At 36.7% G+C, this 13,238-nt stretch overlaps 1 protein-coding gene across 4 annotated transcripts in view; it reads right to left on the reverse strand.

Annotated features, from left to right (window-relative positions):
- SRBD1 (S1 RNA binding domain 1) overlaps nucleotides 1–13,238 on the reverse strand; it is a 126,623-nt gene that overhangs the window by 37,433 nt on the left and 75,952 nt on the right. For all 4 annotated transcript variants that reach the window (XM_042051704.1, XM_042051702.1, XM_042051705.1 and 1 more), the window contains one exon: nucleotides 12,171–12,253. In XM_042051704.1, the coding sequence (XP_041907638.1) occupies nucleotides 12,171–12,253 (83 nt within the window). The remainder of the gene's footprint in view (nucleotides 1–12,170; nucleotides 12,254–13,238) is intronic.

Below are 13,238 nucleotides of genomic sequence, written 5' to 3' on the forward strand. Positions count from 1 at the left end.
TGTTCAAGCTGGCAGCCCTGGTAAGGAGCACAAGAACAGCTTGGCACGGTGGGTAGGGCACAGCTTCACTTATAGACGTGACTGTCAAGAAGTATGTGGCCAAATTCAATTCACCAGACTTTTTTTTGCAGGACACTTCATATTTTTAAGTATCATAGAGAAGTCTTTTTAAAGTAGCTTAGCCATAATAATGAAACAGATAGCAGTAGTTATTGAGACCTGTTACATTAATAAGCAGCATTAAATGTCTTATATAGGCTAGGAAAGCTCAAGATAATTGAATTTGAAAGCAACAGATAGAGAATTTAATGGAGATCTCTGTCAACACATTCATCAATGCTGCATATAAATGCATGTATGTATAAGAGATGTGTGATAAAATTTATCTATGCACAACTTTGCTATGTACAGATAAAATTACCTTTGCTAGCACTATTAGGAGGACCTATTTCTAGAAGTTAAATACTTTTTCTGTACACTCTCTACTTCATAAAATGTATTACGGTGAAAAAAGCATCTGAAAAATTATTTTTGTCTATCTACTTCTCTATTTTATACAAGTCTATCATACAATTGTATATTGTTAATGTGCTCATAGTTTATTTTCTTCCTGTGATTGCTAATGCAATAATATTTTTATGCCTGTTCTAGCAGTAACTTTACACTGGAATTAAATGTCAATTTTTACTTTCCACCTCCAAAATTCTAAATTAAATGCCACTGATACCGACCCCCTGTGTTCAGGCAAAATGCAGCCACCAACTCACAAAGGGACATTTATAAAATAAGCCTTGCTTGTTTGAACTGCAACACTGCCATCACTGGAGTTTCAGCTGGGAGACTTAAATAAATAAAAATAAACCAAAGTAATAAACACCATGTTTTATGAAGTTGCACAGAACAAAAAAAAAAAAAAAGAAAAGAGAAAAAAAAAAAAAAAAAGAAAGAGGTTCTCCTGGCAAACTTGAAAGATTAGACTTAAAAGCTGCCTCTCATTCTGGAAGACTTCTGGCCCATGCCACTCAATGCCATTTCTGAAGGACAGTCAGCTGTGGGCCCCAAGGCCACCCACACATGTGCCTGTGATGCCCTTTGGTGCTGCAATGAGATGCCCTTCTGTACATGACTATAGAGAAAACAACATTCCAAAGGAAGGCAACTTAGGAAATTTCTGAGTGCAGCAGGAGTAATGAATCTTACAAATATCTCAAGCAGTACAAGGCATGTTGAAAACCAGAGCTTCTTAGCCCAAGGCCTTCTAATGTATAGTCATGTTCTCCAAGGAGCTAAATTTTTCTACTACTGATGGTGTTCCAGCGGCCCTGTTATCCAAATGCATGATATGAAACACTTTTTTTGCTTTTGAAGAAATAAATCACATATGTCCATAGACTTTTGTTTTCTGGAAGACTGAATATAATTTTAGAATCATCATCATCAGCTGGTTGACAGCAATAAAGACAACATTCACTTTAAATAACCCTGAATTATATACAGTTGAGTAAATTTGAATTTGTTTTGCTTTAAGGTCTTCCAAAGTTGAAGCCAACATGCTGAACAAAAATATTAAACTATCTATAACCCTGTGTCAACATATGATGCTACTGGGAATGGTAAGTGAATTAATTTTCCAAGGAAAATTAATTACTTATGACTTACAGTTGTAAAAGCAAACAACGTAACTCTGGATTAGGGCACATTTAATTTCTGTTTGGAGTAGTGATTAAATTAATTTCATATAATTCGTGGTATGTAATGGAAAGCAGAACAAAGATGAAATCTTAGACAATGACTGACACAGAAAAAAGGGTATATTTATGTTCCTGATACAAAAATAAAGGTCACAGATATTAATCACTGTCTAGTGAAACACGATTTTAGTTTCTAAAATGATTTTTTTCAAAACTGTTTGTTAGGATAAGTGTTATTAGCAAGATAAAAATCTAAAAAGCAACAAATTACAAAACAACAGAGAAATCTTGCATGCTACATTGTCTCAGTGAAAAAAGACTACAGTTTTCAGTGATGTCTATTGAAAGACATAACTGTCCCAAAATTATTGTGAGGAACAGCAACATTAACTTGAGTTCCTCCCACACTAATTTAAGTTCATCTTACTTCGAGAGAGAGGAAAAATTTGATCACGGTTCCAATATTAAAACAAATATGTACATTAAGATATTGTATTAATTTTATCAGTTACTTACACTTTATAGTAAATAGTTAATGAGAAAAATAAATTCATAGCGTAAATAAACATATAAAAGAATTCCTGCAGCATTCCATAATTTGATATTTGTTCAAACTATGTAAAAATAATTATTTTATGTATTTCATTGCAAAACATCAAGTTCTTACTTTACTAAATGCCAACCAATAAAACTGTACATATTAGCAAACCATTTATGGGTTTAAAATATCATAGGAATTTTAATTGCCACTTCTGGTCTCCTACTGAACGAAAGCACAAATTTATTGCTGATTTCAGATTTTTGGATATCAAATCAACAGCTGCTGTGCTATGAACTCACATGGAATCACTCAAAAGTACAACAGTATTTTTCCTTATGAGTCAAATGAATATACTGTTAATTCATAAAACCAAAACAACAGATGCAACAGATGACCACTGCACAGCAAGCAGTGACTATGGAATTCCACCAACAAATAATATTTACATTTGCGATGTTTAAACTGGCCCCCCACACACATTCAAAGCAAGTGATTCACATCCCTACTGCCACTTTTACCTGCCTTTAGACATTAAAGGGATGTTTTTACTACAGTAATAGTTTGAACAATTTTATCATTATAATATTTACATTAAAATCTGACTAGAATTCATAATATAGCATCTTAGAAATTAACTTACTTCACATAAAAGATGACTGAGCCTGAAACACAAATTCACAAACACAAATAGCTCATAATGGGTACAAGTAATGCCATAAGTAATCTGCAGCTCTCTGGCTGTTTTTTACTGTAATATTGTTAAGACTGTCTCAAAAATGCAAAGAACTTTAGTTATGAAAATTTAACTGAAGCCTAGATGAAAGGAGCTGAACAATTTTTCAGTGCTAAACTTGTGTATTGTCACTTAAGGTTATTAAACACTTGAAATGTAAACAGGAAACCCAGCAGCATCTCTCACATTTCAGAAGCTGTTCAATCAAAATACTTTTACAAAGACAGGCTTTATCATCCTCGTTTCTATTTCAGCTTTTAGTCAACCAAGTGTTTCCAATGCAATGCATAGAGAAGCCACATCAAGCCTATTTGCAGGATCCCAGCCTCACAACTCCCATTTTGCTCTCTTGCCACTTGGCTCCCCCATCAGAACAGTCTTTCAAAAAGTTTAATCTGCCTGGATGGATCTTCATTCAGGTCACCTGCCTATGTTAGAATTAGCTCTGCCCAAGCACATTTACAAAACAGAAGGGGGGGAAAAAAAATCAAACTGAAATATTAAACAGGTTTGCAGACAGGGTACCCTAAATCTGGACAATCCTGCTCACAACTTTCTATCTGATTTTATGATGGTCTGGAAGTAAACAACCTTTACATCTATTTTTCATGAACAATAACACATCACTTTAACCCAATTACAGCACGAATCACAAGTCTGTTCTCATATGGTGACAAAAAACTTCCTAACAAACTTCTGCCAAGAGAACTGGTAATTAAGAAATCAGAAACAAACTGACAGGGAGGGCAAATCTGTCCAGCAGCTGTTTCCTATCAACACCCTTAGATCATCCCACCTCAGTACACCAACACTTCTGGGGCTTCCCTACTTTTCCTACAACCTCAGCAGCTCTGTAAAAGCCCCCATATGCAGGTACAAACTCTCTAACAATAAATAGCAGCAGTGTGACAAGGGGATTATTAGTAGCAATGTCTAAAATTTACCTGCAGTTCAAGTTGCTTACAATGGCACATCTCTGACAAGTTTTCAAATGATGTCTACAGTGCATTTTTGGTGACAGCAGCAAAAAGAGATGCAGTCCACGGGCAGCTTCATGAGTGACATGTGCAGATGGGGTGATACCGCTGTGCTCTTGCACTCTTTGTAAATACACATGCACACATTTTCCTTCATTTCCTTAAAGGGGCAGCATCTCACCTCACTGAGCTGGCATGTTTTCCTGGAGATGCCAGTAAATACATACAGTGTACTAACTAAAATAACTAATAACACAACAGTTATTTCTTTCTATATGCCTTTGTTTTGTTGCAAATGGCTGTAATAGACTAGCAAAAGTTTATCGTGCTTTGCTGGCAGAACATTTGACTTCTCTTTGCCAGCCAGAGAATAGGTAGATGCAACCAGAGAAACTGCCAAGTTACAGGATATATAAACCACTCCTGGCAGTCAGCAGAACTGCTGCTGAAGATTAAATTACACAAACTTGCCAGAGGTGTAACTTACTTGGAAAGCATTCTTAAGTTTTGTGCACCTACTTCGGTGGGGCGGGGAAGCATCCAAAACATTATGGGGTTATTACCACTCCCTGGAAAAGCTGTCTGCAAAGACTTTGCTCCCATTGGACTTCAGATGGCTTGGTTCACAGAGCTTTACTTTTCAAAATGAAAAGCTCATAATTTACCCTAAAAATGATGTTGAGAAAAAGCACATATGATTTCTGCTTGCTTTCCTCGCAGAGCTAATATTTCACCACTGCTCCAGGACAATTAAGGATTCCATAACTTGCTCAGTGCTGAAAATCCTGTATTAACCACAAACACATTCACCTGTCTACATATCCATTTAAGTAAATAAATAAATACACCTTTTTCCTTACTGAAAAGATACTGGGTTTTTGGGCTGCTCTTAATATTTTACACGTACAGCCACCACAGCCTGTCCCTCAAAAAGTTTTTGTAAACCTTAAAATCTTGAGTACTTCTCTCCCTTTTCCACAAATTTCAAGGTAAGCAATCCCTTGCAGTATGCAGCAAAAACATTCAGCGACAATAATCTCTTTGCAGGAGACTACAGGTTCACAGGAGAGGTTTAAGTTTCCTTTATTGAGGAGCAGAGCTAAGAGCACAGTGAAATACTATCCTGCATGTCTCTGTCTTTAAAGTCCCAGTGAGTTTATTCAGAGATGAGATTCAATACAGAAGCAGCCCAGAATTTGTCCAGTTACTATTTTTTTTTTTTGATTTACAATAATGGCAACATATCCTTTAGCCTATTTTTGAAATGTATATAAGTATAGCCAGTTTCTTTCATTTCGGACAGATTCCAGTTCATCAGCATATCTCCTTTTATTAGGCTTTTCAACTTAAGGTATATCCATAATCACCAGTTCCCATATAGTGCCAAAAAGGAGTGATTTACATTTATTACTAAGTTGTTTGATTACTGCAAGATACACAGAACTGAGTATTGGTATTCTCACCCTTAGACTTTGCTTTGTTTAAGCAAAGGTTCTTTGCAGGCAACCACTTCAACTTAAGTACAGAAAACCATAAGCTCACGAAATTCCAATTTTATCCAAGGAGGTTCAGTTCTTTGCTGAACTGTGCATGTATACTCAGTGTAGTAACACTGAAGGAACGCTCAAGCCTTTTGTAGACAGGCTGCTCAATGTTCGACGTTGAAACCTGCAACCTACAATTCTGACCAGCAAACAACATTCCTGCTGAACTGTGTTTCCACAGGAGCTACGTGAATCACACAAAACAAAGCACTGCTCACCTCATCAGACATCCCATTTTCTTAATCAAAAAATATAAGTTGAGAACCCACACAAACTAGTTTTAATAAGCTTAATGCAGCAAGCTCGAGTTTAAGGCTGTTTTGACAAACTCACCTCAGAGATTTAAAAAAAGACACTCTTGCACATCATGTCATCATACTCCCACATCATACATGAGTGATTCTTCTATGCTATCCAAGTAACACACCTAACTACTCATATACCCTATGGGTCAATAAAAAAAAAAAAAAAAAAAAAAAAAAAAAGAAGTGAAATAAACTACTGAAATATTCAGTGAAAAACACACTCTCCTGACTGAAAAAAGTCAGCTCCAGTACTTTGCTCCACACTATTAAATAAAAGCATACTATGTGAAGGAGATACAACCAAAAGCAGATACCAAGAAGGATACAAAGTCTCATATATTTTATCACTAAAAACTGTGTATCTATTCTAAGGAAAAAAAAAGATAAAGGTTTTCTTAAACTAAACACTGATTTTTTGTGATGGCCAATGTTTAGATTCTGACAACCCATTAGCATTCACTACTTCACAGCTTTTTGTCAGAAGCTTCCTTTTAAACACAAATTTTCAGGTTTCCATTACTAGAGAAGCAATAACAACATTTGCTTTATCCAAAGGAAGCTACTGAGTTCTGTTTGCTGGGGTTTTGTAAGAACAGGCTAACAAATACCAGCAGTGCAAGGGACAAGCCAGGTTCTGTTGCAGCAAAGACAATAGAAATAATGCTGGCTTGTTCAGCCCACAGCTGAATCAGGCTGACCCAACTATACGTGGTCATACTCTCACACTTAGAGATATCCCTGAGGTTTCCCCCTTTCATCCCTGCATTTCTAAAATGTTGCTATAGTTCAGCTCTCAGATTATCTCCATTGCATTAAATATACAGTCAGATTGTCTCAGGTAAATAATATGCATGACGGGTGTTCACCAGAGTAATGAAATTTTAAATAGTACTCTTGTCAAAAGTGAGGTTAACACCACACCTTCCTAATAGCTCTTTCTAATAGCCCTCCTGTTGCAGAGGGACCAGCTGGACTCAGCAGTGATGATGCCATCCACAGAGATCTTTTGAGAGGGGAAGATGACTGAAGAATGCACCAGACTAGAAGGGCTACATGCAATTTCAGCCACATGCAGGAGAGGCCAGTAACACCCTTCCTCTCTATCAGTTGCCCCTCACTGGCACTGAGACCAGGAAGAAAGGACCCAGGCAAGGCTGGCCTGCAACAGCAGACAGCATTCTACACAGCCTTCTAGGAGAAAGAAAAAAGCTCCTTCCATTCCAACTGAAAAACAACCTCCAGTGAGGTGTCTCACTATTAACTAGCTGGCTGAGGATTTTAAAGTGGTTTATATCTGCAATGCCACAATTAAGACAACTGGTCCAATTAAGGAGAAAGTGTATCTGATTAGAAGCATTCTCTAAAGTTGCACTGTCATTTACCAAAAGATACCCATCTTCTTTGGAGGAAAAACTCAAGACTAAAAGGAATATCAAATTGCAACTGAAACAATAAAACATCCTCCAGGTAATAATCAAATGCAAGACCAATGTACTCCAATAACTAGAGGACCATGGGAAGGAAAATGGACAAGAGGGACAAAAAAGACATTTCCAGAATCAGTTATTATCAGACATCCTGATTAGGCTTTATGAAACTCTCCTTTGATCATGATCTTCCAGCATTATATAGAAAACAAACAAAGAATTAGTTCAATCTCTTTTTTCTTGAAGGAATGCTAGTTAAGAGTATTGTTTACAGATTTTATTTATTTGACACAAAATGTTCCAGATACGTATGTAATCAAGTATTCTCCCACTTCAGAGGTTAGAGAACTACATATATTATCTCTTACATCCTTTTAGGATGTTAATTTTCCAAACATGTTGAACAGTGAAGATGTTACCACACCCAAAAATAGATTATGAACAGATTTTTGGACTAACAAAATTATAAAGACCGAATAGGATGTTACTTTTTCAAGATCAGACATGGTGCAGATTTTTTAACATTACACAGAACTTATCAAAAATTCTAATCCTACAGCGCAGATCATGTATTTTATTCCTAGGTTACAGATGAGTTTGAGCTTCATCTTTTTCTCTGGAGGTTACTTTTCTTTTTAGCATCTAGGGATTTTGTACATCAAATGAACATCAAAAGTCCAACCAAACTTAACATATCCTTTAGCTCTATTTATCATTTCTCTGCCTTGTAAGGTTTTTACTTTTAAAAAATATATTAATTTAATTCCCCTCTTTACTATGATGAACTGATGGAGAGAAAGTTTATGCTAGTGCTGCTTTGCTCACCTCTGAAAAGCTGGGTTTTTATTTGAGAGTAAGGATTTTTTTGTCTTCTCATTCATTTTCTTTGCTCTGAAATTCAATTCCCTAATCAGTCTTTGTGAAGCAGCTTTGTTCTCAGCTCTTATCTGTGTCTTCCAAGACCATTACAACTGCATGGCAATTCATCGCCAAAATCCACTGTACAGCATAATAAAGTCTTGAGCCACTAACTACTTCTCCCTGGACAGAAATTTAGCTTTGAATTGGCATGAGGAGGTGATAAGGCAAATATATTCTGTATCAGGCAGAATCTGGGCATCATCTTCATGTTCAACTACAGAAGAAATCATAGTAATATGGCCTGAAGGTGATAAATTAATTTTGGCTAGGTTCCTGTCTGGGAGGAAAGAACAATTTTCCTAATGAGATAAAGATGAAGGAAGACAAGGACCTTCAGGCAACTGGAATTTAGTCTGAGAGAAGCCCTAATAAATCAGGTTGTGCTTCTCTTTGTTTAAGGAAATACCTGTTAGGAGATCTGGGGCCTGTTTATTTTTCTCTGACAAACCTGATTTTCTTGGCAGTGCACAAACTCAGAATCATAAATTGAAATGAGAATCAAAGCAGGTGGCCAAGTTCAAGTTTCAATTTTTTTTTCATCTAAAGTAAGTAAACAATTCCCAGCTGATGGGACTCAATTTACACAGATCTCCAGCTACTTGGAAACTTGCAAATCCATATCCAAAGTATCCACACCCAGACGAGCAGATTTGCTTGGAAAACTTGCATTAGAAAAGCGAGAGAACACCAATATTCTCACAAACTTGCACATGAAGTACCAAGAGACCAGATGGGAGGGATCCAAAATCCCAAGGAAGTAGCAACAAGAGAAGATGCAGCCCCTTCACTCAGTTCTCTTCGTGTGGCACACATTCTATAGATTTTGAGCAAGCTCATGTTGTGAGCAGCAGATTTAGCATACGACCACTTCACTTTCCTGTAGCATTGCTGTCATTGCTGAGCAGCAGAGCAGGTCCTGCCCAAGTGGATCACTCACTGAACACACAATGTTCCTGTACCACAGTCACATTACAAAAGCTACAGACTTCATCAGGCAGATTCTGCTTCACCAGTCTCTCACTTCAGCCTCTGAGAAAAGACAGAAATTATTGTCTCTGACCCTGCCTTTCAAGTAGAGTCGTTTGGGAGCTCTGGCTATCCTAACCTGACAGAGAGGCCATGTCCCAAGTCAGGCAGGCTCCTGTGAAGGCAGCAGCCCCAGCTCCACGCCCCTGCAAGCTGTGCATTGCTGCCCCTCTCTTATGCCAGCCCAGGACATCATGTAGCCATTACCAACGCCACAAAAAGACTGGGGCACTTGGGTAGGAGCAACAGAAAAGGCAGGATCATCCCTTCAGGGAGTTCCCACTTTGATCAGCACACAGTGAGCATGCAACCATCCCTTGAGAAACCACCATGTTGCTCGTGCTACACAGCTTCCAGGGTCATGGGCAGCAGCACAGTCTCAGCCTGCCTCTGCCTAATTGCTGACAGACTAATCACCGTCCCTCTTTCAGGACAAGAATGCCAAAACCTGGATTTGTCAGATTCTTAAATATCAATTTCAGGGTGTTTAGGAAAGGAAAGGTCATATTTAAATGCTAGGTTTAGAGTTACAATAGGCTAAGAAAGCAACCACCTCTGTGAAAAGCCTGCTGTATTTGTGATCTAGACTGTGCACTGCATATTTCAACACAGAAATTAATAAAAAGCTACAGCCAGCAATTAGATTATAAATTAAAATGTAATAAAACCTTTCAAGTTGCCTTGGATATTATAAAATTCTGTACTTGAAATACTCTTCATCTGAGGGATTATATCAGCCATTACCCTGGGACTCCCTGTACAACACAACAGCTTTTTCCGTGACTGTCCTCTGAGACACCAGCAAGCGTCTCTCTAAAGGAAGACAAAATAGAAAAGCTTCATTCTCTTTCTCCTCCCATTCCCTTCCTGTGCCACCAGACAGCTGTCATGCCCAAAGGGCAGCAGATCTTCTGACTTTGTTTTCAAGAGTGCAAATTTGCCTTCAATAATGTCACATAAAGATCTAGTACTTGAGAAATTTATGTATCTTTGAACACACACACTGTTGCTTCTGTGGTGATTCTTAATAATTCCAACAGGATGTGTATCTACCTCGGAGATTTATTCAAACCATGACAAGACTTAAGAATGCAGATAGCTGGGAATGAACAATATTTGAGGTCTGCCTCTATCCTAAGGTTCTAGGAATTATTTCTCTGAAATTTTTCATACAACCAGTTTGGACAAAAACAACACAGTTGGGCATTTACTCGCAACACAAATGTAGTGGGATCAAGAAGCTTCTCTAGAAAGGCCAGGAACATGGTACTTACCTTACTTTCAGTCACTGAAAAGTAAATGACACCAGCTTCAGTTTCTGAGACTGCAGTGACCTGCTGCAATGTTGTTCACTGCAACATTCATCTCATAGTAAAATGCTCCCAAAACCATATGACCACCACCAATTCCACATCATTCTGCTTTAGATGAATGCTGGTACAATGTCCACGTGGGCCGCAGGAGATGGTGTGCATTTAAATCAATAGCTTCTAGACACAGCAATGCAAGCTCCTAGTACTTAAGAATTCACAGTATACTGCAAATAGTAAAATATTCCATCTTGGAATGGATTTTTTTTAAATATTGTTTTTAGAAAAATCAACCGACTTCGCTAAATGTTGACATAGCATTTCAAGGGGTTTTTTTTAACTACTTCTTCCCTTAAAGTAAGTATGAACAAAAATCTGTATAATTTTCATTATTTTTGTTTCAACATATCACTGCTACTGTTATAAATAAAAGCCCTGGGTCCCCATAAGTAAGAAAACCAACTACACTTCAGACTGAAGCTCTTCTTTTTGCTAGGTGACCACACCCATATTTACAGCTGCCACCATTAACACACATTTTTTACTGAAATCTGGATACATATGTTAAAGAAATGTATGGTGTGTCAGCCCTTCAATATAATTTCCTTCAAAAATCATGGTATAATTAATACCAAAAGATTATTTAAGTTAGGTTTACCAATAAATAAGTTTGCAGTTAGCAAGCAACATCAGTAAGTCTTACTGTCTGTGGCAATACAAGTAGGACTTACAAAAGCAGTTCTGAATTCTACCTTAACCAACTAAAATGTTGACCTCAGTTCTGTACAAACAAAACAGAATACACATTTCTTGGAAGTTTTTCGTAACACCTTTTCTTTGTCATGCCACCTTTATCAGTGGCAGCAAGGGATTCTAGGCTGTTAATTGCATTCTACCCCACTAACTCTCATGAGCTTAACTGAAAGAACAGATCCAGACAGTTCTATGCTTTCTGTTCTGAATTCTGCTGCTGCAGGCTTTCAAATTTACTCACATTCTATAGTTTCAAAAATACAGAGAAAAGCACATGCCATATTTTCTGGATAATTTTTTTTTTGCTTCTTTATTTGGTGGGACTTAAGCACATGCATAAAATGCTTTCCTGAATCGATGCCAATATGCTATAAAACAACAATAACTTATGTACCACTTCTTAACATAATGCTCTTTGTAAAGAAACTTGGAAAGTAAAAGTTACTTCTCAGAAATAACCTACAAAAATGTATAAAAATCACAATTGTCAAACATTTTCCAATTCAGCTTTAGTAAAAGAAAAACTCCAAAACAAGCCCTTTTATTACAAACTTCTAAGAAGGAATGTGCCTAATAGTTCAAATTAATGGCTTCTAAATGGAGGATCAATATCTCATTGTATTTTACACAAAGAGCTAAAACCCCATTGCTGTAACAATACAGAAAAAGAGAAAGCTTTACAGATCAGGTTACCTGTCTGATTCGATGTATTTAATAGACTATACATCTGGCTACAGCCATTTCAGAGTCTCAATCACAATCATGAAAAGTAGAGATTAAAAAAAAAGGCAGTTTATGACTTTTAGATATTTATTACCATTCCATCAACTCTGAAAATGTCTTTTAAAGGAGACATAACTAGTTGACAATTACAAAGCAGCATTTTGGTGTTGCTCTACATCGTGACACATTACTTAGATTAAATGATACGTATTATCTTACCTGATACATTCCAACTCCTATGTGTTTGGGCTCAATTTTCACTAGCTCAGCTAACGGGTCCTGGACACGTCTAGCTATGGAAACTGAAAAACAGAATTAGAAAACAGCTATCACTTTTATCTGACAAACCTGAATCATGTAATTGCTTTTGCTCAGGTGTTTTGGGTTTTTTTACATCTTCTATGCACTTAACTTTTTTTAACCTGGAAATAATCAATAATATAGCAGGATCCTTTGTCATTGTTAGATAAGGACATCACATGTACATCAATCAAACTTTTTATTTGAATAATTCCTGCAAAGACCTAAGAACATTTCAAACTGTAATCATGTTTAAAAAGTTTTTCTGAGCCACAGTTAATAAATAAAACTGTGTACACTATATTTTCTCCTTGTATCCATACTAAATGCATATGCAACATTTAACATTAAACTCTGTAAGAACCTTTAACCTGAAATCACAGATATGTAGAAACAAATAAACATTTTACAAATTAACAGAGTATCTGTTCACAGACTTATTTATCTAATACAGTATTCCCTAAGGTATGTATCAGATACTTACATATTTATCTAATTCAACCGGTTCTTGGACTTTACTAATCTAAGCTGCACACCAAAACACATCAATTTGCAATCTGTCACCCTTATAACTACATTTAGAAAACCAAAAGCAATTTCCAACATTTCTAATGCCATTAAGAGCATACAAGAATAACCTTTGGTCTTCTAAATCCAAATGTTGAATCAAGACTGCATTTTTGAAGGCTGTATTTACTGATAAATCATTTGCTTACAAAAATCTCAGAAGAAAAAGTTTATTTCCAAATGTCAAATCACAAACTTGGTCTGATTCTGCAGATATTGGGTTGCATTCAGTATTTGCAACTGTGTTCCCTCCCACATATATGAAACTAGAAGAGTTCTATCTCCCAATATTACATTTATAAACTTTTCTTTTCTCCTGAGTTAAAACAAAACGTGTTAGCTGGTTTAGCAGCTCACAGAACCTTCATTCTACGTAGCAAAGTAAACACCAATGAAGAACAAAAGTGTTTAGACATATTC

The sequence above is a fragment of the Corvus kubaryi genome, unplaced genomic scaffold (genome assembly GCF_017639235.1).
Source record: "Corvus kubaryi isolate FWS band 111438036 unplaced genomic scaffold, C.kubaryi_AGA036_p1.0 76, whole genome shotgun sequence".
NCBI lineage: Eukaryota > Metazoa > Chordata > Aves > Passeriformes > Corvidae > Corvus > Corvus kubaryi.